Consider the following 23,793-nt stretch of genomic DNA (forward strand, 5'->3'; position numbering starts at 1 on the left):
AGCCCTGCACCTTGTTGTCTCGGATTTTCCAGCATCTGCAGTTCCTACTATCTCAGACCATTGATGATCTGTGCCTTATCCCTTTATTCTCTTAGCCAATAGATTTCGTCAATTTTCAATTGCTCCCCCTCACTCCCAACCTCAATCTTTCTTTTTAAAGTAGGAAGATGGTTATAAAGATTCAGATTTTGAATACCTTTTGTGTGAAAAAGGTGACATTCCCCCACACAACCGAGATTTACTTTAAGATGCAGGGAGGGCAGGCTAAATCTTTATTAATCTCCGGTCAGGCCTCTGTTGAAACATTGTGGTCAATGCTGAGTGTCCCTCTTCAGGAAGATTTTTTTATTCACTCTCAGGGTGTGGGAGTCACTGTGGCTGAACCAGCATTTATTGCCCGTCCCTAGTTGCCCCTTGAGAAGGTGGGGGTGAGCTGCCTTCTTGAACCGCTGCAGTCCATGTGCTGAAGGTTGACCCACAATGCCCTTAGGGAGGGAATTCCAGGATTTTCATCCAGTGACACTGAAGGAACGGCAATATATTTCCAAGTCAGGATGGTGAGTGGCTTGGAGGGGAACTAGCATGGGGTAGTGTTCCCATGTATCTGCTGCCCTTGTCCTTCTGGATAGAAGTGGTCGTGGGTTTGGAAGGATGTCAAGATCTTGGAGGATGGGCGCCATGGAGATTTATCAAAATGTTTCCAAGCTTAAGGGGCTTCAATGAATTTCGAAAGACAGGAGAAGCTGGCATTGTCCCCATTGCAGCAGAGGAGACGGGAAATGTGTTCAGAAATACGAGGGCCTTCAACCAATAAATAAGGCACAATTGTTACCACTGGCAAAACGGTTGGTAACCAGAGATTAAGAGCAATTGGCAAAAGAATTGAGATCTTTTAAATAAATGCAGAGTTTTGTCAATCTGAAATGCATTGCCTAAAACTCATCATGTTTACTATCAGTCAATACATCTCATGCAAAATCTTAAGTACTTTTTGGAAGTACAGAAGCATGTAGCTCTTAAAACATTTTAGGTCAACAATATTTGTCTAGTTAAATACAGCTGCCGGTCAACCCAAAGTTTCCTGAAGTCACTGTCAACATTAAATCACTGATCATACAGGTACTTTCAGAGAATATATTTAGAAATGTCTCGCGTTTGGTTGCAGCTGGAATGGAGGAGGTAAATGGTAGCTTTCTACAGTGGGGGCAAGATACAAACACAGGCAACAGCTGCTGTTGTTCCAAAGTGGTTTTGCAAACAGGCAGCAGCTGGATGATTGCGGCAGTGACAAGGTGGGACTTGATCATCTGTTGGCACTAGACAGGCAGCTCAAACACTACAACCCATGGATTATTTGCCGAAACATCTACTGAGCAGCAGCTGTATTTGTCTGAACAAATACAGCTTTCAATTCTCCAAACGACTGAAGTTACAAAAGACACTTTTATAAACTTCTCAATTCCAACAAAAATTTTGATGTGGAAGTGCCAGTGTTGGACTGGGGTGGACAAGGTCAGAAGTCCTTAAACTTGTGACTTCAAATAATGCTGTTGGATTATAACCTGGTGTCGTACGACTTCAAACATATGTTCTAGTGTGGTTTTGCACAGTACATTATCACATGATGGCCAATCTGGGCCCATACTCATTAGAGTTTAGGGGAATGATTGGTGATCTTATTGAATCATTTACGATCTGGACAGGACTTTACAGATTTGAGAGGATGGTCTCCTTATTGTGGGATCCAACACTGTGCAAGGATTTCAGGAACCTGGAGCAACTTTGCAACAATGTCACAGAACTGCGCATCACTGAGCATAAGTAGCACAGTGTGGGTGGAGTTAGAACAGACACTACAATACCAAACTAGACTAAAATTATGAACAACAGTACATTAGACCTGAACTTTAGAGAGTTTCAAGAACACACTGACATGAACAGACAAAGAATATAGATTAGTCCATATCAAATGTAACTATTAGATCAGAGTCTGGTGTATCAATAATTACCATGTATTTCATATTAATGCATCATAAATAGCATATCTTAAAGTCTAAGAGTGAGATAGTACTTAACTTTGCCCTCTCCTCGACCAGTCCGTCTTGAACCCAAACTCGCTGTGGTAGGAAACCAAATAACAAAAGACATGCAACCAGGGGACACAGTTTAAAAATTAAGGGGTCTCCCATTTAAGCTGGAGATAAGGACCCATTTTATCGCTTGAAGTTATGGGTCCATGGAATTCTTGTGGAGGCTGAATATTTTTAAGCCAGGGGTTGGATAGATACTGGACTATGAGACTCAAAGTTATTGGACGGAGGCACAAATGTGGAATCAAGGTCACAAACAGATGGACTTACTGAAGGCAGGCTCGAAGGGCTGACTGGCCTATTTCTGCTCATAGTTCGTACTTTATTGTTATGATACCGTATAACAAAGAAAGGCCATTTGTCCTTTGGTGTCTTTGCTGGCTCTTTGATAAAGCTATCCAATCAGCCCCATTCTCTCTGCTCTTAGCCCACAGCCCAAAGAAATATTCCTGTTCAAACATTTCGCCAATTTTCTTTTGAAAATTTCTATTGAAGCTGCTTCACCCACCCTTTAGACAACCTGTTCCAGATCACAACAATTCAGCATAGTTTAAGATAAAATCTCTCCAGGTTGGTATAATGACCTTGCTTTCAAATGCCTTTCAAATGTCTTTCATGAAGTCCTGCATTGCCTGTGACCTTCTTTAAAACTTCTTATTCCTAACTTGTCTTGTTACCAATGTTAATAACTTGCTTAGAGGGATATGGACCAAATGCAGGCAAATGGAACTAGACAGATTTGGGAAACCCGGTCAGCACGGTCAAGTTGGATGGAAGGGCCTGGATTAATGCTGTATGACCCTACCTTCAAGACTAACATACATGAACGTGCAGCTCTCTCTGTTCATGCATGTGCTTCGAAAAGGAGGTCACCTTGTCAAATTCCATATCGGGAGATTAATGCTCACAGAAATCCAAATTTTTGGCTCCAGTTATAGAGTCATACAGCACGAAAACAGAGCCTTCGGTCTAGCCAGTCCATGCCAAACATAATCCCAAACTAAACTAGTCCCATCTCCCTGCTGCTGGCCCATATCCCTCCAAACCTTTCCTATTCATCTACTTATCCAAATGTTTTTTTAAACATTGTAGTTGTACCCACATCCACCACTTCCTCAGGAAGTTCATTCCACCCACAAAACACCCTCTGTGTAAAAAAATTGCCTCCCATGTCTTTTTAAACTCTCTCTCCTCTCATCTTAAAAATGTGCCCCCTAGTCTTCCTTCACAGATGTTCACTTCTGAACAAGTAGAACCAATGGAAGTTTTCATAGTATCATCTACAACACATATGGAGGCTATTTGGCCCATTGGGTCACTCCTACTGGCACCTGTCCCTCACTCGACTGAGATCTATCCATTTACATATATGATCAGAGTACTATTGTGGGTTCACGACTGCTGCCTCACCCAACCTCAGCACTATCTGAAAAATCAGACCATTTTCCATCTCTGAACGCAGATCAGCTACTTTACCATCACTAAGAAGGGGCTCCTGCTGCTTTCCATCTTTCAATCTACTCTTTTTCAATGTGGCTCAGTGGTTAGCTCTCATCCCCATGTCAGGAAGTGGTGGTGTTGGAAGCAGTTCACCAGGTTGACTCCAGGGTTGAAAGGGCCATCATACGAGGAGTGGTTGAATACCTTGGGCTTGTATTTGCTAGAGTTCATAAGAATGGCGGGGGAGGGGGATCTGACTGAGGTATATGAAAATGTTAAAAGGGATTGATAACGTTAACGTTGAACAGATGTTTCCCCTTGTGGGGCAGTTTCAAACAAGAAGGCAGTGATATAGAGTAAAATGAGGTACGTTCAAAACTGAGATGAGGAGAAACTACTTCTCTCAGAAGCTATGGAACTCACTGCCCCAGGGTGCAGTGGAAGCAGAATCAATCAACAGGTTCAAGAAATAGATATGTTTCTGAGAAAAGCGGGATAAAGAGCTATGGAGAGCAGGCAGGAGAGTGGAATCGAGATCAGGATAAGATCAACCATGATCATGTTAAATGGTGGAGCAGGTTTGAAGGGCTGAATTACCCAATCCCGCTCCTAATTCCCATGTTCCTATCTCTTCTACCACCCTATCCATATCTAGATGTCCCTGAAGCAGGAGCACAGAGTGCAGGCTGGAATTGGGAGGTGTTGTCAAAGTGTAACAAAGATATAATTACATCTTTTAGAGGATTCTGATAACCACACTTTCAGAAGCATGTGAATTCTTCAGAGACAATGCAGAGGAAGGTTTACCAGAAAGATATCAATTAAGAGAAGGTGAAGTGAGAAATGACATAAAAGGTGTTTGAAATGATGATGGATTCTGATCATTTCTCCTTACTTCATCTGTTTTCAGTGGTGAGAGGATTGCTAACTGGAGTGATGTAGTGGGAGACATGCAGGATTGAAGGGCTGAATGGCTGACCACTGCTCCAATTTCTAATTGAACATAAGCAGGAGTAGGCCATTCAGCCCCTCAAGCCTGCTCCCTTTGATATAATCATAGCCGATCACATCTTGGCCTCAACTCCACATTCCAGCCTGCTCTCTTCAAACCATGACTAATTAAATATCTGTCTATCTCCTTCTCAAATTTACTCAGTGTCCCAACATTCACAACACACCAGGGGAGCGAATTCCACACACTCACGACCCTTTGACAGAAGTAATTTCTCCTCATCTCTGATTTAAATCTGTCGCAGTTATCCTAAAACTGTAACTTCTCAGGACAAACATGGGAGAAAGATAGTCTGCAAGCAAACACTGAGTCAGCAGTTTGGAAGAAAACAAAGGCCAAAACAAGAATTTACCAAAAATTTTAAATATACTGATCTAATAAGCAGCGGTGGAGGCTCCCAAAATGTTATTTTCAAATGCAGTGTTACAGTTATCCAACAGAGGGAGGCGCTGTGCACACAGATCACAGCAGCACCAGTAGACAAGGCCTTCTGGCGGCGTTAACATCAGTGACACATATTAGTAAATGGATAACAACTATTTATCTTTAATTACTTATGGGATGTGGGTATCACTGGGCAGCCATTGTTACCCATCCCTAATTGCTGTCGAACTCAGTGACCTTGATAGCCCACCTTAAAGGGCAGTTGTGTCAACCACATTGCTGAGAGTCTGGAGTCACATGTAGGCCAGACCAGGTGAGGATGGCAGTTTCCCTCCCTGAAGGACATTAGTGAATCAGATAGAGTTTTTACAACAACTGGTTATAGCTTTGTGGCCACCAATACAGAAATCAGGTTTTGATTCCAGATTTTATTAACTTAATTAATAATTGACGTTTAGGTTCCACCAGGATCACTCAGCTCCTGACCTGATTATAGCTTTAGTCTAATTATGTGAAGAGATTTTGATTCCAGCAGTGAGGCAAGAGTGACAGCCCTTGACATCAAGGGCTGTATTTGATCAAGTGTGGCATCAAGGAGGCCTAGCAAAATTGGAATCAATGGGGATCAGTGGTTAGAGTCATATCTGCACAAAAGGTGATGGTTGGGGTTGTTAACGGTCAGTCACCTTAGCTCCAGGACATCTCTGCGGGAGATCCTCACAGTGCTGTCCTAGGCCCAACTACCTTCAGCTGCTCCATCGATGACCTTCCCTCCAACATAAGGTCAGAAGTGGGGATTTTCAGCAACCCCGATCAGATCATTGCCCTGTCCTTTGCGCAAACATATAAATGAACTTAAAGTGCTCAGACTACCTCAGATCATCCCGGAAAGATAAGCTGTATCACAATATGAGCAACAAGTACAGCTAGTCGTTTTATACTGCCATCACGCAGTCACAGAGGTCTTCAACACCAAATGGATGTTGCCATCAACCTGAACAGGTATTCTGTCTAATTCTCGCAAATGTTTAATATGGCGTAGGAATTTCAATGACAGTGTGAGCCAAGTTTGTAAATCGTTCATCCTAGCATCTAGTGGACTGTATCAAACAGCATATCCCTTTGGCTGTTTGCAACAAGCAGAGAACCGACTATACTCGACCAGCCCACACTTGGGCATCTCAGAACATAGGGTCCAACGCTATGTGTGATTCAGTGATTGAACAATTGCTAAATAATCCTGACAATGCCAAAGTTACACTGGCAACATGATTCTGAAAGGCACACTACGTGGAGAGAGTTTGTGGGGTCATGGTAACGTCCCTAATTTCTGAGACCTCTTAGAGACAATGGGATCAAATCCCACGACAGCAACTCCATTTGATTAACCTATCGGGAATTTTAAAATATTTGTTCCTGGCCTATGAGCATTGCTAGCTAGGCCAGCTGTTCTTGTCCATCCCTAACTGCCCTGGCAAAGGTGACAGCCATCTTCTTGAACTGCTGCAGGCCTTGGGGTGTCAGAAAACTCAGAATACCATTCGGGAGGGAATTCCAGGATTTTGATCTCGCAACAGGGTCGAAGGCTGAGGGGTGATCTTATGGAGGTTTATAAAATCATGAGGGGCATAGGTACAGTGAATAGCCAAGGTCTTTCTCCCAGAGTAGAGGAGTCCAAAACAAGGGGGCATAGGTTTAAGGTGAAAGGGGAAAGATTTAAAAAGGACTTGAGGAGTAACCTTTACACGCTGAGGGTGGTGCGTGTATGGCACAAGTTGCCAGAGGAAGTGGTGGAGGCTGGTACAATTACAACCTTTAAAAGGCATCTGGATGGGTACATGAATTGAAGGGTTTAGAGGGATAGGGGCAAATGCTGGCAAATGGCACTTGGTCAGATTGGGACATACAGTCAGCATGGACAAGTTAGACCAAAGGGTCTGTTTCTGCGCTGTATGACTCTGACTGTGAAGGAACGGTGATATATTTCTAAGTATATCACCGTGTGGCTCTGAGTGGAACTTTCAGGTGGTGGGGTTTCCATATATCTGCTGCCCTTGTCCTTCTGGGTGGAAGTTGTTGAGAGTTTTGCAGGTGCAGTTGGAGAAGGCTTGGTGAGTTGCCATAGCATTACAAACAAATATTTGTTCACAGACGCATTGGGAACATCAGTCAGCCATTCAGTACCTTGGCCCTGCCCTGCCAATCCTTACTATCCCATACTTGGAAATATATTGCGAGGCTTTCAGTGTTCCTGGGTCAAAATCCTAGATGGGTGCACTCTAACAACACTCAAGAAGGTTGACACCATCCAGGACAAAGCAGCCCGTTTGATTGACACCACATGCACAAACATTCACTCCCTCCACCACTGACGCTCAGTTGCAGCAGCGTGCACCATCTACAAGACACACAGTTTAGTGACTTAAAAAGCACCTGGAATGATTCCTGCAGAGACTCAACAGAAGCTAAATTTTCATCTTCATCATCATCACTGAACTGATCGGGGGAGCAGTAGTGAGTGCTATAGGCAGAATGTTCTTCTATTGCTTGAAGCCATTTCTATAAACAAAACAGAAAAGAAATTCCAGAATTAGTTGGTCAAAGCAAATAACATAGTGAAATGTCAGTATCTGAAACAGTACAAAGGTTACCAAACACTGAAAATCAATCATACAATATAAGGCTATTAAATTTACAAAGCAGATGCTTCACTACAATGGCCAAATCTTCATTATTATTATGCAAATCTACCTTGCACATTTTTTAAACAGATTTCTAACTGCATGTGGTCTAGTTCTATTACTGGACAAGTAATCCAGAGACCTGGATAGTTTACAATGCCCGGAGCTGTCCTCCTGGATAGGAGCTGTTTGATATCCAAAGTCATGAGGAGTCTGGACACAGCAGAGAGGAAGAAACTGTTCCCACTGATGGAAGGGTTGAGAAACAGGACACCAATTTAAAAATAATTGGCAAAAGAACCAAAGGATATCTGAGCAAATATTTTTCCCTTTTACACAGCGAATGGTTAGGGTCTGGAATGCAATGCCTGAGACTGTGGTCGGGGTAGGTTCAATTGTGGCTTACAAAATGGAATTGGCAAAGCAGCTGAAGGGAAAATATCTGGCTGAGCTGCAGGGAAAGGGCGGGGGGAGAGGGACCAGCTAAGTTGCAGAGGGCTGGCACAGGCTCGATGGGCTGAATGACCACCTCATGCACTGTAACCTTTCTGTGATTACTACCTAGATACCCGTTTACATTGTCATAGGCTCCAGGGCTTGGGACTGTGAGCTGGCAAGTGAGACTTGTGAAGTCAGATCTTTGTTGACCAGTGCAGATATGATGGGCCAAATGGCCTCCTTCTGTGCTGTGTTCTTCTGTGAGATTGCATTGAAATAAATCCAACTGGATCTTGAAACATTTTTGTAACCAGCACCACCTTCATGTAGGAGAGTCACAATTAAAATGTTAAAGGAGGAGTTTGAATTTATTTAGCGCCTTTCACGACCCACAGGAATTTACGGCCAGTGAAGGTTTCCTGAAGTGCAATCATTATGGTACCAGAGGAAGTGGTGTGCCCAATGTGCGCATAGCAAGATCCCACAAACAGCAAGGTTATACTGAACAGGTAACCTGCTATTGCTGATTAAAAACAAATAGCTAACAGGTCAGGCAGCAAAGGAAGACAGCAAAACAGAACTAATGAATAGAATATTACATGAGGAGCACAAACAGGTGGCCAAATGTGAAACTGTATCAAGTTGACCGGGGTTCACTTGGAAGGAGTGTTTTTGGCCCAAGGAAGGGGGTGAAAGGACAGGTGCTGTATCACCTGTGAATGCCAACAGGGAAGTGTGGTGGGGACAGGAATCACACTGTCTGATGATACAGAATTAGATCAGGATGTGACAGCGAGAATGTGCCCTGCAGGTTGCTGACGGCGGAGGGGGTGATGTGTTTGGTAACAGGATCCTGCTGGAGATGGTGGAAATGGCAGCGGTGATTTGTTGAATAGATAGATCGAACGTGAAGACAAGGGAATCACTATCATTTCTGGAAGGGAAGTGAAAGGGTAGAAATTCATCTGAGACACTAGAAACGATTGAACGCCTTACAAACCAGGGTTCTGCACAATGCTACATCTTAAAAACTTCTTATGCACACCATAAGGCAGTGGCCAACAGACTTTTATTCCATATTGGAGTACTCACTTTACTTGTTTGGGCAGGAACATCTTTTGGGTGCACTTTAAAGATGTAGATACTGTCATCAAAGCACTTGATTGAAAGGACTCTTTCCTCTGCTCCTTTAACCTTGGTGATAAAACATTTGGAAAATGAGAAATCTGTGAAAATAACTAAAATTCAACACCATCTGTCGGGAGTCTCCAAGGAGGAGTAGACCTCTTGACCCAACGAGCCTATTCCAGAAATCAATACAATCCTGGCTGACCTTGGGCTTCAACTGTCTCACCCACACCCCCATCCCTCAAATTGCCAATAGATCAAAGATCTGTGTGTCTCAGCACTAGTTATGTCCAACCATGGAGAATCTACAGTTCTCATGGTTATAGAATTCCCAAACACGTGAAGAAATTACTTTTCAGCTCAGTCCTAAATGATTTTCCCTTCATCTCCCAACTGTGCTCCCAAAGCAGCGGCAAAAGGCCATTTGGACTATTGAACCTGCTACGAATGAGGAGCAACATTTCCACACAGTGGGTGATCAGGGTCTTGAATGCACACCTTTACAGAGTTGTTGGAGGCTTTCAAGAGGGAATTGGATAAACACCAGGAGGGGAAGACAAAAGAACAGTTGGTGCCAGAAATCAGAAATAAAAACAGAAATTGCTGAAACAAACTTCACCTGACAAAAGAACAGCACACCAAAAGCTCGTGATTTCAAATAAACCTGTTGGACTATAATCTGGTGTTGTGTGACTTCTGACTCGGAATAAACCCAGCAGGTTTGGCAACTGGGCTACATGAAAAGGCAGGGGAGTGGGACTTGCTAGACAGCCTCCTATTGTTCCATGCTGTGACCGTTCTATCACTTAAAGGCAATGATTAAACAGATCTTACTGTACAAACAGCTTGTGTTAGATTCTTGCAACCTTGTCGGTAAACATCAGCTTTCGCATCTGACCTTCAAAAGGAGAGAGAGAGAGAGAGAGAGAGACAGAGACAGAGTGAGGGGGGTGTTGCAGGAGGAATTGAAACCTTTGTTCTACTGACAAAGAAATGTAATTTTGTCACTCCACGTATAATGTGTTCACACTTACTGATTGTGAAACCATGACAGTACTCCATGTTCCAAAACTACCCAAACCATATTCCAGCCAAAAAAACGGCTACGCTGGAAAAACAAAATAGATGTGAATTATTGTAAAAGAAGAACATGGTTTTCTCACTATGATAGTGGAGGTGCACTAATACAAAATCAAAGGCTGTGGAGGCTAGAAACCAGAAATAAAAAGACACAATACTTAATAAAAATACATAATATTGGGAAAACTCAGCAGGTCAGGCAGCAGCTTTGGAGAAAAACACCAAGGTTAACATTACAACTTAATGACTTTTCAGGATTGAAAGATGACCAGTGATGATGAAGGGTCATTGACTTAAAATGTTAACTCTGTCTTCACACACCCTTCCTGACCTGCTCTGTTTTGGCAGCAATATCACAGAGTCCAGCAGAGGGCAAAAACGGCTTAATCACAAGGACAGGCTATGTAGCCTCGCTTTGTAGATATTTCCTATTTAACTTGTTCAGAGAAGCTACTACACACCTTTGGACCAGGTGGGACTTGAACCTGAGCCTCCTAGCTCAGAGGGAGGGGAACTACCATTCCATCACAAGAGCCCTAGCTTGGCTCAAAAACTAAGTAATAATCTAATTGAGAGGTTTAAGGTGATTTAAAGGAGCTGCTGGGGTCAATTGAAAGAAACTATTTGCTCTGGTGGCGGGGGGGGGTGGAAGGTCGGTGGTAGGGGAGTCCAGAACCTTCAAATCTGAACCACACAGTTGTGGGTGACGTTAACAAGTGTGTCCTCACTCAAAGGCAGAGTGGATACCTGCACTCTCTGCTCCGAGGCTGGAGTCAACTTGAACTTAGGGGTAAGGATCTGAGCAATAGAGATAGTTCAGGTAGCAGCACGGTGGCTCAGTGGTTAGCACTGCTGTATCACCACACCAGGGACCTGGGTTCAATTCCACCTTCCAGCGACTGTCTGTGTGGAGTTTGCACATTCTCCCCATGTCTGTGTGGGTTTCCTCCGGTTTCCTCCCACAGTCCAAAAATATGCAGGGTAGGTGGATTAGCCATGCTAAATTGCCTCTAGTGTTCAGGGATGTGTAGATTAGGTGGGTTACGCCAGATGGGTCTGGGTGGGATGCTCCGAGGGTTGGTGTGCACTTGTTGGGCTGAAGGGCCTGTTTCCACACTGTTGTGATTCTGAAGTACGGGATCAGGCATGATCTTTGTGGACACGAGAACAAACTAGAGGGGCTGAAAGGCCTCCTCCCGTTCTGTTGTTCTCCAAACGTTTGGCTTTAACTTTATCATGCCACCTTTATTCTTCTGTCGTGCTAACAGCAACGCCACACATCAATCAGGTGTTTGATTCTGAATATATTTGGCATTGAATCAATGTATTGGGAGACAGGCTCATGGCTGATAGATGCACACTGTAATAGTGACCGGCTACATGGCATTTATACACACATTTACTGAAGCACATCAGCATAAGAAAGAAAGATAACTCGATTCAATGGAGTCTGTGGTGGCTGAAAACCAGCCAGCCTAATGCCAATCTCCAACATCAAGGTCATAGCCCCACAGGGTCACAGGACCCAAGGTGCAAACCCAGATGGGTTTTTAACAAATCAAGGGTTTTGGCTTCCGCTACACTTTCAGGCAGTGAGTTCCCAGATATATACCACCTTCTGGGTGGAAAGTATTTTGTTCATCTTGCTTCTAATCTTTCTAGCAATCACTTTAAATTCATGCTCTCTAGTCACTGACCTCTGTAGAAAGGTCAGTCAGTCCTTCCCATCTTTCCAAGCCCCTTACCGTTTTGTCCATCTCAATTAGATCAGCCCTCAGACTCCTCTGTTCCAAGGTGAACAACCCCAGCCTATCCATTCTTTCTTCATTGTTTCAATTTTCCAGTCCTGGCAAGTTCCTTATATATCACCACTATACCCTCACTGGTATAACTACAGCCTTTGCTCAGTTGGCTGGATGACAGGTTTGTAATGCAGAGTGACACCGACAGCATGGGTCCAATTTCTGCACTCACTGAGGTTACCATAAAGGTCCCACTTTCTCAACCTCACTCCTCGCCTGGGGCGTGGTGACCCTCAGGTTAAACCACTACCAGTTGACCGCACCCCTGCAACACCCCCATCCCATCCCATCCCATCCCCCCCCCCCCCCTCTCTCTCTCTCTGTCTCTCTCTCTGATAAGGGGGCAGCCCGTGGGTCCTCTGGGAAATGGCAACTTTACAATGTGGGGTTATTTTAAAAAAAAAAACAACCTTTCTGTTATGAAATGACCAGGCTGCTCACAGTGCTCAGGTTGTGGTCTAAGTATTGATTTAAACAGCTCAAGGATAACAGAAACAGAAACAAAAACAAAAACAAAAACAAAAATGGAGACAGCAGTAGGCCATTCGGCCTTTCAAACCTGCTCCACCATTCATGATGCATTGTACCTCAGCTTTGAAAGGAAAGGATTCCATGTTCCCTTGTAACCATTTTATCCTGTCCTTAAGGGATCTATTGACATTTTGTCAGAAGTCCCTCATCTCCTCCACGCCCCTCAGTATTCTCCCACTTACTGGATGTTTCTTTGCCTTGTTGGACCTCCCCAAATTTATCACCTCCAGGGTGAATTACATTTATCATTTCCTGCCCATCTGACCAGTCCTTGGATATTTTCCTCCAATCTACAGCTATGCTCCTTACAATCAAGCACATGGCCACTTTTAGTAGCATCTGAGGCCTTTCTTGATCAGGTCCCCTACATATATATACACCACAAATATTAGTTTGTGTCCTTCTGCAATGTCTCAAAGCGCTTTACAGCCAATCAAGTACTTTTTTGTAGCATAGTCACTGTTATAATGTAGGGAACACAGCACATAAGTCTTTTTTTCCCCATCACAGGGTGTGGGCACCAGTGCCCAGACCAGAATTTATTGTCCTACTTATTTGGGTGGGGGTGAGCTGCCTTCTTGAACCACTGCTGGGCATGTGCTGTAGGTTGACCCACAATGCCCCGAGGGAGGGAATTCCAGGATTTTGACACAGTGGCACTGAAGGAACAACGATATATTTCCAAGACAGGATGGTCAGTGGCTTGGAAGCGAACTTGCAGGGGGTGGTGTTCCCAGGTATCTGGTGTCTTCCTTCTTCTAGATGGAAGTGGTCATAAGTTGGGAAGCCTCCGTGAATTTCTGCAGTGCATCTTGTACATAGTACACATTGCTGCTACTGAACATCAGTTAGGCAAGGAGTGGATGTTTGTGGATGTAGTGCCAATCAAACTTTGTCCTGGATGGTGTCAAGCTTCTTGAGTGTTGTTGGAGCTGCACCATCCAGGCAAGTGGGGAGTATTCCATCACACTCCTGACTCGTGCCTTGTCGATGATGGATAGGCTTTGGGGAGACAGGAGGTGAGTTACTCATTGCAGGATTCATAGCCTCTGACCTGCTCTTGTAGCCACTGTGTTTCTGTGGAGAGTCCAGTTCCTCATCAATGGTAACCCGAAGGGACATTAAATGATGGTCACACCACTGAATGTCAAGGGGTAGTCGTTAGCCTGTCTCTTCTTCCATATTATCATTGCCTTGAATTTGTGTGGTGTGAATGTTACTTGCCACTTCTCAGCCCACTGAAATTTGTGTGTGATATTTCAGGGGGAGGTGATGACCTGGTGGTGTTATGGCTAGACTATTAATCCAGAGAACAAGGTCATGTTCTGTCAACATGGGCTGAAGTCAATAAAAATCTGGAATTAAGTGTCTAATCAACAACTATTGTTGATTGTCAAGAAAACCCATCTGGTTCACTAATATGGAAGGAAACTGCCATCCTTACCTGGTCTGGCCTACATGCAACTCCAGACCCACTGCAATGTGGTTGACTCTTAACTGCCCTCTGGGCAACTAGGAATCGGTGATAAATGGCCTAGCCAGTGGTGCCCAGATCACAAAAACAAACAAGGGAAGGACCATCCCCAAATATTCCTCTCCCATTCCAGCTGAACTGCAGGTCAAGCAGATTGATGTTCAACTATTTAATAATTTGATACAAAATTCAACAGTCATCAGGGAATGAAATTGTCTCAACATTTTAAAATTTAAGCACAACAGCCTTTTGATATATTTTTAACTCTTGCACACAAATGAGAAAACGGAAATTCATTGCAAGATCTCACAGACACATGGGCCATGTCCAGAAATTATCTTCCTCGCTCCATGACCCTGCATCCACAGCAGCTGAACCTACACATATCCCCACTAACCTCCCGGAATTTTAAACCAGGAGAGCACTGCTCCTTTCAATTGAGCTGCTGAGGTTCCATCAAAATTTACAAACTGTCTCTCTCGAACAGAGAAAACTGTTACCTTAAGAAGCGGTCCTTCAAATCTGTGCACCTTTTTGTACATCCCCTGCAAAGAACAATAAACTTGCCGTCAATTTCGTCACTTTCCTGTTTTAAAGAAAATACCTCTTAAAACAACTATTTCAGGTCATTCTAATGAAGACTCACTGGACTCAAAATGTTAACTCTGCTTTCTTCCCACAGATACTGCCACACTTGGTGAGTTTGGCCAGCAATTTCTGTTTTTGTCTCAGACTAATACACTTAGTGGTAAGGTCCTGCCGAGTGCTGCTGAACAAAGGGACCTTGTGGTGCAGTTTTATTGTTCCTTTAAAGTGGAGTTGCGGATAGACAGGGTAGTGAAGGCAGCGTTTGGCTTTATTGGTCAGAGCATTGATTATAGGAGTAGGGAGGTCATGTTCCTTTAGTCATTCATGGGACGAAAGGCATCGCTGGCTAGGCAGCATTTATTGCCCATCCCTAATTGCCCAGAGGGCAGTATTGCTGTGGGTCTGGGGTCACATATAGGCCAGAGCAGGGAAGGATGGCAGTTTGCTTCCCTAAAGGACATTAGTGAACCAGATGGGTTTTTCTGACAATCGACAATGGATTCATGGTCGTTGTTAGATACTTAATTCCAGATATTTATTGAATTCAATTCCACCATATGCCATGGCGGGATTCAAACCTGGGTCCCCAGAACGTTATCTGGGTCTCTGTATTAACAATCTAGGCCATATTGTGGCTGTACAGAACATTAATGGACCACCGTTTGAATACCGCATGCAGTTCTGGTCTCCCGGCTATAGGAAAGATGTTGTGAAACTTGAAACGGTTCAGAAAAGATTTACAAGGATGTTACCTGGGTTGAAAGGTTTCAGCTATAGAGAGAGAGGCTGAATGGCCTGGGGATCTTCGCCCTGGAGCGCCAGAGGCTGAGGGATGACTTTCTAGAAGTTTATAAAATCACGAGGGGTATGGATAGGATGAATAGCCAAGGTCTTTTCCCCAGGGTGGGGGAGTCCAAAACTAGAGGGCATAGGTTTAAGGTGAGAGGGGAAAGATTTAAAAGGGGCAACTTTTTCACGCAGAGGGTGGTGCGTGTATGGAATGAGCTGTCAGAAGAAGTGGAGGAGGCTGATACAATTACAACATTTAAAAGGCATCCAATTTAATTCATGAACATGAAGGGTTTAGAGGGATATGGCCAAATGCTGGCAAATGGGACTAGATTAATTTCAGATATTTGGTCAGCATGGACAAGGTGGACCAAAGGATCTGTTTCTGTGCTGTACGTCTCTGTGACTCTATGACTATGCACTTTTGAAAGATCTGCTAGTAATTCATAGTTTTAACAGCTCAAAGTTATCACTACAGGCATAGAAGCAGAATCATAGAATTATCATAGAACATAAGGAGAACATTTGACTTATTGAGTGTGCTCCAGATCTCTGAAAGATTATTATTAATGCAATCACCTTGAAAAAACCCATCTGGTTCAATAATGTCCCTTAGCGAGGGAACTCTGCTGTACTTACCTGGTCTGGCCTACACGAGACTCCAGGCCAACAGCACTGTGGTCCACAGTTGTATTCAAGAAAAAGTGGCTCACCACCACTTTCTCAATGGCAGGTAGGGATGGCAGATAAATAATAGCCTTGCCAGCAACAACCTTGTCTCAACCAATTTTTTAAAACACTGGATTTTTACAAGGAGTTCACCACATAACGTAACAAAAATTGTTACTTATGCCAGTGCCTTGTGTGTTCAACACTGTCCGTTTCAGATGACATGTTAAACCAAGGTCCCTTTGGCACACTCAGGTGGATTTCAAAGCTCTCACTGGAACAGCAGCGGAGATGTGAACAGTCCTGGATAAACTATATATGAAGTGTGAAGACTGGTGAGGGTGACAAAGCGGAAAAGGAGAAAATGAAGGGAAAAGAGATTTCCAGTGACATAGCTTCTTCCACATCTATTGGACACCCCAATGCACTTTCCAGCCAACAAAGTACTTTCATAGTATTATCACTGTTATACTGTAGTGAACACAGCAAGCAAATTAGTCCCACAAACAAGGTTGTTCCTCCTTGGGGGACAGTCTAGGACCAAAGGGAATAATCTCAGAATAAGGGGCTGCCCATTTAAGACAGGAGGAATTTCTTCTCTAGAAGTTGGAGAATCTGTGGAATTCTTTTTTAACTGCAGAGGGATGTCGAGGCTGGGTATATTCCACGTTGAGATAAACAGATTTTTAGTCAGTGACAGAATCAAGGGTAATGGGGAAAAGGCAGCAAAGTAGAGTCAAGCATTATCAGTTCAGCCACAATCTCGCTGATTCAGATTCAATGGGCCGAACAGTCTCTTTCTGCTATTACACCTTACTGTCTTAACCATGTAATCCTGGCATATCATCTGTTTTAGCTCTGTCCACCGAGGAACAAATGTTCACCACAGAATCAGGGGAGGCCCCCAAACCCCCTGTCATTCTGGATGATGCACAGCCTTGGAGAAATAGGGTCTGCAGATGCTGGAAGCTGGAGTCAATAAACGTGCAGCTGGAAAAGCACCGGTCACACAGCATCCAAGGAGCAGGAAAGTCAACGTTTCGGGTTGAAACCCTTCGTTACGCCTGGGGAGGGGGAGAGGAGCCCAGAAATAAATAGAGGGTGGGGGGAGGGTAGGTGGGATGGAGGAATGGAAATAGGTGGCTGCAGGAAGTGGGTGATTGTGGTTGGTCAGTGGGAAGGATGGAGCAGATAGGTGATTAGGAAGATGGACAGGTTGGGGGAGGAGAGATTTTGAAGCTAGTGAAGTCAATATTCAGGCCATTGGGCTGTACGCTCTCAAGGCGAAATATTAGGTGTTGTTCCTCCCTGCAGTTTATGTAAACCCTTTCCACTGACCAACCACAATAACCCCCTACCTGCATTCACCTATCTCCATCTCACCTACCCTACACCGAGCCCGAGCCCGAGCCCCCTCCCTCTATTTATTTCTGGGCTCCCCTCCCCCTTCCCAGGCGTAATGAAGGGTTTCAACCCGAAACGTTGACAAAGGGTTTCAGCTTGAAACAGTGACTGTCCTGCTCCTCAGATGCTCATGGTACATAGCCTACTGCTTTCATACCGCCAATCTCAGGATAGTTTCCAGAGTTATACTGACTAAAACTGGTTCTACTAAAAAATTTTCAGGATGGACAGACACACCTTGCTTGATTTTCCACTGAGGATTTGTTTGATTTCTGTCCCTCGAGCCAGATCCAATGGCACTTGGTCTATCAGAGAAAATAAACAAGTGATTAGAAGATTCTGTCACTTTAGATTAATGGGTGAAAAAGTAAGGGCCAGTCGTGGGCTGGAATCCCAGAGTGCTTCCTCTGGCAGCGCATTCCATACACACCACTCTCTGTGTGAAAAAGTTACCCCTTGCGCCCTTTAAATCTTTCCCCTCTCACCTAAAACCTATGCCCTCCAGTTTTGTATTCCCACGCCCTAGGAAAAAGACCTTGGCCATTCACCCTATCCTTGCCCCTCATGATTTTATAAACCTCTATAAGGTCACCCCTCAGTCTCCAATACTGTCGCTGGTTCAATGGAGAGACGACATGCCAGGTACGGCACCAGACATACCACAAAAAAGGTGCCTACTCGGTGAAGCTACCAAACAGGACTACTTACATGCCAAGTAACATAAGTAGCAAGTGATAGTCAGAGACCACAACCAACAGATCTAAGCTCTGCAGTCCTGCCACATCCAGTTGTGAATGGTGGTGAACAATTCAACAACTCACTGGAGGAAGGGGCTCCACAAATATCCCCATCATCAATGATGGAAGAGCCCAGCACAGCATAGAATCCCTATGGTGTGGAGGCAGGCCACTTGGCCCATCGAGTCCACACTGACCCTCCAAACAGCATCCCACCCAGACGCACCCCCTACCCAATCCCTGTAACCTCATTTCCCCTAGACAATCTACTTAGTTTGCACATTCCTGGACACAATGGTCAATTTAGCATGGTCAATCTGGCTAATCTGCACATTTGGACTGTGGGAGGAAACCCACGCAGACACAGGGAGACTGTGCAAACTCCACACAGATAGTCACTCGAGGGTGGAATAGAACCTGGGTCCCTGGCACTGTGAGGCAGCAGTGCTAACCACTGAGCCACTGTGCCACCCATCACATCCCTTTTAAATCTTTCCCCTCTCACCTTAAACCTATGCCCTCGAGTTTTGGACTCCTCTACCCTAAGAAAAAGACCTTGTCTATTCACCCTATCCATGCCCCTTATGATTTTTATAAACCTCTATAACGTCAACCCCCGCAGCCTCTGATGCTTCAGGGAAAAATGTCCCAGCCTATCCATATTAACCCTCTAGTCCCAGCAACACCCTTGTAAATTTTTTTCTGTATCCTTGCTAATTTAACAACATCCTTCCTATAGCAGGGTGGCCAGAATTGAACGTAGTATTCTAAAAGTGGCTTAACCAATGTCTTGATATCAAGAAACTGTTGGAGACATTGGATACCAGACAGGCTATGGGCCCTGACAACATTCTGGCAATAGTACTGAAGACTTGTGCTCCAGAACATGCCGCTCCCCTAGCCACGCTCTTCTGGTACAGTTACCGTAATGACATCTTACCTGACAATGTGAAAAATTGCCTGGATATATCTTGTACACAAAAAGCAGGAAAAATCCAGCTTTTCCGATTACCGCCCATCAGTCTATTCTCAATCATCAGTTGAGTGATGGAAGGTGTCAGTAACAGCGCTATCAAGCAGCACCTGCTCAGCAATAACTTGCTCAGTGACGCCCAGTTTGGGTTCCACCAGGGCCACTCAGCTCCTGATCTCATTACAGCTTTGGTTCAAACATGGACAAAAGAGCTGAATTCCAGAGGTGAGGTGAGAGTGACAGCCCTTGACATCAAGGCTGCATTCGACTGAGTGTGGCATCAAGGAGCCCTAGCAAAACTGGAATCAATGGGTATCGGGGGCAAACTTTCTAGTGATTGGGGTCATATCTGACACATGGGAAGATGGTCGCGGTTGTTGGAGGTCAGTCATCTCAGCTCCAGGAACACCTCTGCAGGAGTTCCTCAGGGTAGTGTCCTAGGCCCAACCATCTTCAGCTGCTTCAATGACCTTCCCTCCATCATATGGTCAGAAATGGGATGTTCACTGATGATGGCACAACGTTCAGCACCATGACTCCTCAGATACTGAAGCAGTCCGTGTTCAAATGCAACAAGATTCGGACAATATCCAGGTTTGGGCTGACAAGTGGCAAGGAACATTCGTGCCACACAAATGCCAGGCAGTGAACATCTAACCACTGCCCCATGATATTCAATGGTGTTACCATCACTGAAGCCCCCACTAGCAACATCCTGGGGGTTACCATTGATCAAAATCCTGGAATTCCCTCTCTAAGAGCACGATGGGTCTATTAGGGATGGGCAATAAATGCTGACCCAGCCAGCGATGCCCACATCCCATGAGTGAATATCAAAAGAATCATTCCAGTCATAAACAAAAACCTCAAATTGAGCTGAAAAGTAAACTCCTTATTCACCAGGCTTCAGTCACAATTAGAATTAATTTTATTAATTAAATTTTAAAGTGCACTTTAGTCACTAATACCCAGAGGAGTTGTTAGTTTGAAGTTAATATAAAAGTCAGAGAGAGCACTTAAGGTTCACTGAACTGGTGCCTGGGTTTGCAGGATTGCAGTACATAAGAGTTCTAACAGACTGGGCCTGTATTCCCTTAAATGTTAAAGAAACAGATGTAAGCTCATTGAAACTTGTAAGTTTCTTGGGTTCGATAGGGTCAGTATTGAGAACAAAGATAAGAGACACAGATAAGAGCTTCAAGCCAATCTGGACTGAGACGAGGAGAGATTTCTTCACTCAGCGGGCTGTGAACCTTTGTAATTCTCACACCACACCACCCGCTGACTGCCCCCACCCCTCCGCACCAAGACCTGTGGGTCATCAGTCAGAATTTTTACAGCATGGATAAAGAGCCTCCAGCCCATCATTTCCATGCTGGTGATCAAGTATCTATCCATTCCAATCCCATTTCCCAGCACTTGAACTGTAGCTTTCTATTCTCTGGCATTTCTAGTTCTCATCCAAATATGGGCATGTGGCCACCTCTTCCATCCTTTGAGTTCCAGATACTCGCACCTTCTGGGTGAAAAACAATTTCCTCTAATCCCCTCTAAACCTGAACTGTGCCCCTTCCCCCTCCACAGTTATTGACCCCTATACTAAAAGAAAAGGTTCCTCCCTCTCTATGTTGCTCATAATTCTTGTATCAACCAGGTCCCCCCTTTAGACTTTCTTCAATGTACTCAATTTTAGGGCCTTAGAGAGATAAGGGATAATAGAGATAGTGCACAAATGTGGACCTGAGGTAGGAGACCAGCCGTGATCCAGTTGAAGGGTGGAACAGGTTTGAGGGGCCAAATGGCATACATCTACTTCTTGCATTCATCGTTTTTAACTGCTACCTACCGTTGTTGTTCCCGATACTGGGATCAGCGCCACATTTGAGAAGTTTAATTACGGCCGCTTTCTGTCCTCGATAAGCTGCACAGTGTAACGGAGTATTCCCCAGCTTGTCGACGCAGTTGATGTTGGGTGGATTCGACTTGTTCAGCTGAGAACAATGAAACTCCAGTTTACATTTCTACAGCAGCAAGTTAAACACTGGCTTTACAAGACACCTACCGCGCACCCAAGGTGCAGGAAAAATTGTCAGCTGTGTCTCAGTGGGCAGTTCGCTCACCTCTAAGCCCAAAGTTTGGAGTTCATCCCCACCCAACACTTGGACTGACACTGATAACACCAAAGCACTTCTGCACTGCCTAAGATATATAAACAATTAAATAACTTTTTTGAGTGATAAAAATATATTGGAGGTGGTGGGACAAAAGGAGACTGGTTAGAAATTATGAACAACAGCAAAATACTGTGGCTTATAGGATTAATGGCAAGACTCTGTGAAGCACTGAGAATTACTGGGACCTTGGGGTGTGTGTATAAAGTGGTTAAGAGGGTGTAAAGGATACTTGCCTTATTGGCCGAGGCATAGGGTTTAAGAGCAGGGAGGTGATGCTTGAACTGTATAAAACATTGGTTAGGCCACAGCGAGAGTAATGCATTCAGTTCTAGGAGGGATGTAATAGCACTGGAGAGGGTGCAGAGGAGATTTACCAGGACGTTGCCTGGCCTGGAGAGTTTCAGTGTTGAGGAGATTGGACAGACTGCAGTTGTTTTGCTTGGAGCAGAGGAGATTGACAGGCGACGTGACCGAGATGTATTAAATTATGAGGGGCCTACATAGGGTAGACAGGAAGTAACTTGACCCCTGGTCATTGATCTCTCCAACAAGGGGTAATAGATTTAAGATAAAGGGCAGGATGCTTAGACAGGATGTGAGGAAGAATGTTCTCACCCAGAGGGTGGTAGGAATCTGGGACTCACTGCCTGTAAGAGTGGGAGAGGCAGAAACTCTCATCACATTAAATCGTATTTAGATATGCTCTTGCAATGCCAAGGCTATTGGCCAAGTGCTGGGAAATGGGATTGGAATAGATAGGTGGCTGTAATTGACAGACACAGACACAATGGGCTGAAGGGCCCTTTGCTGTGCTGGAGATCACTATGATTCTGTGCTGGAGAAACTCAGCAGGTCTGGCAGCATTTGTAGAGAGAAAAACAGAGATAACATTTCAAGTCCAGTATGACTCATCTACAGAAACTGGACGGGTAATTTAGCGATTAGGGTCTATTCATATTCTGATTGGCCACGGGATGGTCAGCATCCAGGAAGACTAATGGCAGGAGAATCTGGGGCTGGGTTGGAGGGGAAGAAACCAGATAAAAAAGTGCCCCGATGTCTGTCTGAAGAATGGGGTAGAGCCCAGAGGAAATTCAGGGGTGGGTGGCAGCGTTTCAGAGTACATGCCTATTCCAGGTATGTTGTGTATGAGTCATATGAGTCAGCACAGAAACAGACCCTTCAGTCCAACTAGTCAATACCAACCGTAATACAAAACTAAACAAGTCCCACTTGAATGTTCCTGGCCCATATCCCTCCAAACCTTTCCTATTCATGTACTTATCTACATGTCTTTTATATGTTGTAACTGTACCCACATCCACCACTTCCTCAGGAAGTTCCTTCCACACATGAAGGACTCTGTGTAAAAAAAAAACTGACTCATTTTTTTTAAAATCTTTCTCCTCTCACCTTACAAATATACCCACTAGTCCCCCACCCTAGGGAAAAGACACCTGTCATTCACCTTATCTATGCCCCTCATGATTTTATAAACCCCTTTAAGGTCACCATTTAACCTCCTATGCTTCAGTCAAAAACTTCCCAGATAATCCAGCCTCTCCTTATAACTCAAACCCTCCAATCCTAGCAACATCCTGGTAAATCTTTTCGGAACCCTCTCCGGTTTAATGATATCCTTCCAATAACAGGGCATCCAGAACTGGACACAGATTCCAGAGAAGACCTCAATGTCGTGTACGACCTCAACATGACGCCCCAACTCCTATACTCAAAGGACTGGCAATGAAGGCGAGTGTGCCAAACGCATGAAGGGTGGGGGCTGCAGGTAACATAGGGAGGGTGCCCATCACCATGACCCAGAGGGGTATGAAATCAACAGCCCATTCACCATGTGGAAATCAAACAAACAATCAAAGGGACAACGGTGCTTGTACGATGCTCGATGGTCCCTGACGGCACACGACCCGCACTGAAACGGCCCCTGATGGCACACGGCCCGCGCTGAATCGCCCCCTGACGGCACGCGGCCTGCGCTGAAACGCAGCCGGTGTGGGCATTCAGTTAGGGCAGAGGTTCACAATTCTTTTTTAAACTAACTTTTAAATTTTTTTTAAATTAAGCAGCAGGAGGGAATGACATTGGTGCTCTCCCTGGAGCTGCCCCTTACCCTTCAGACGGCATTCCAGAGAAGAAGTAACCTTCCCTCCCATGTTCTGTGAAGTGCAGGGGGGAGAAAGCAGGAACAGGGTCTGGAGTGGAATGATCAATCATGGTGGAGTAAGCTCGATGGGCCGAATGGCCTGCTCCTCCTCTTAGTTTTCATGTAATTATGACATTTCTCCTCATCTCCATCTTAAACAACCAACTTCTACTTCAATGAATTCTCAGCCCGAGACCGGGGCTGTAGACAGATGACTCTCACCCCGAGACCGGGG

General features: G+C 44.6%; 1 protein-coding gene across 2 annotated transcripts in view; it reads right to left on the minus strand.

Annotated features, from left to right (window-relative positions):
* LOC109920582 (oxysterol-binding protein-related protein 1-like) overlaps positions 1 to 23,793 on the minus strand; it is a 198,949-nt gene that overhangs the window by 143,275 nt on the left and 31,881 nt on the right. For both annotated transcript variants that reach the window (XM_048595574.1, XM_048595573.1), the window contains exons 7-13: positions 21,067 to 21,211; positions 17,748 to 17,815; positions 14,561 to 14,605; positions 10,208 to 10,281; positions 10,008 to 10,071; positions 9,138 to 9,239; positions 7,360 to 7,485 (exon numbers count right to left, since the gene is read on the minus strand). In XM_048595574.1, the coding sequence (XP_048451531.1) occupies positions 7,360 to 7,485; positions 9,138 to 9,239; positions 10,008 to 10,071; positions 10,208 to 10,281; positions 14,561 to 14,605; positions 17,748 to 17,815; positions 21,067 to 21,211 (624 nt within the window). The remainder of the gene's footprint in view (positions 1 to 7,359; positions 7,486 to 9,137; positions 9,240 to 10,007; positions 10,072 to 10,207; positions 10,282 to 14,560; positions 14,606 to 17,747; positions 17,816 to 21,066; positions 21,212 to 23,793) is intronic.

The sequence above is a fragment of the Rhincodon typus genome, chromosome 4 (assembly GCF_021869965.1).
Source record: "Rhincodon typus isolate 14 chromosome 4, sRhiTyp1.1, whole genome shotgun sequence".
NCBI classification, from domain to species: Eukaryota; Metazoa; Chordata; class Chondrichthyes; order Orectolobiformes; family Rhincodontidae; genus Rhincodon; species Rhincodon typus.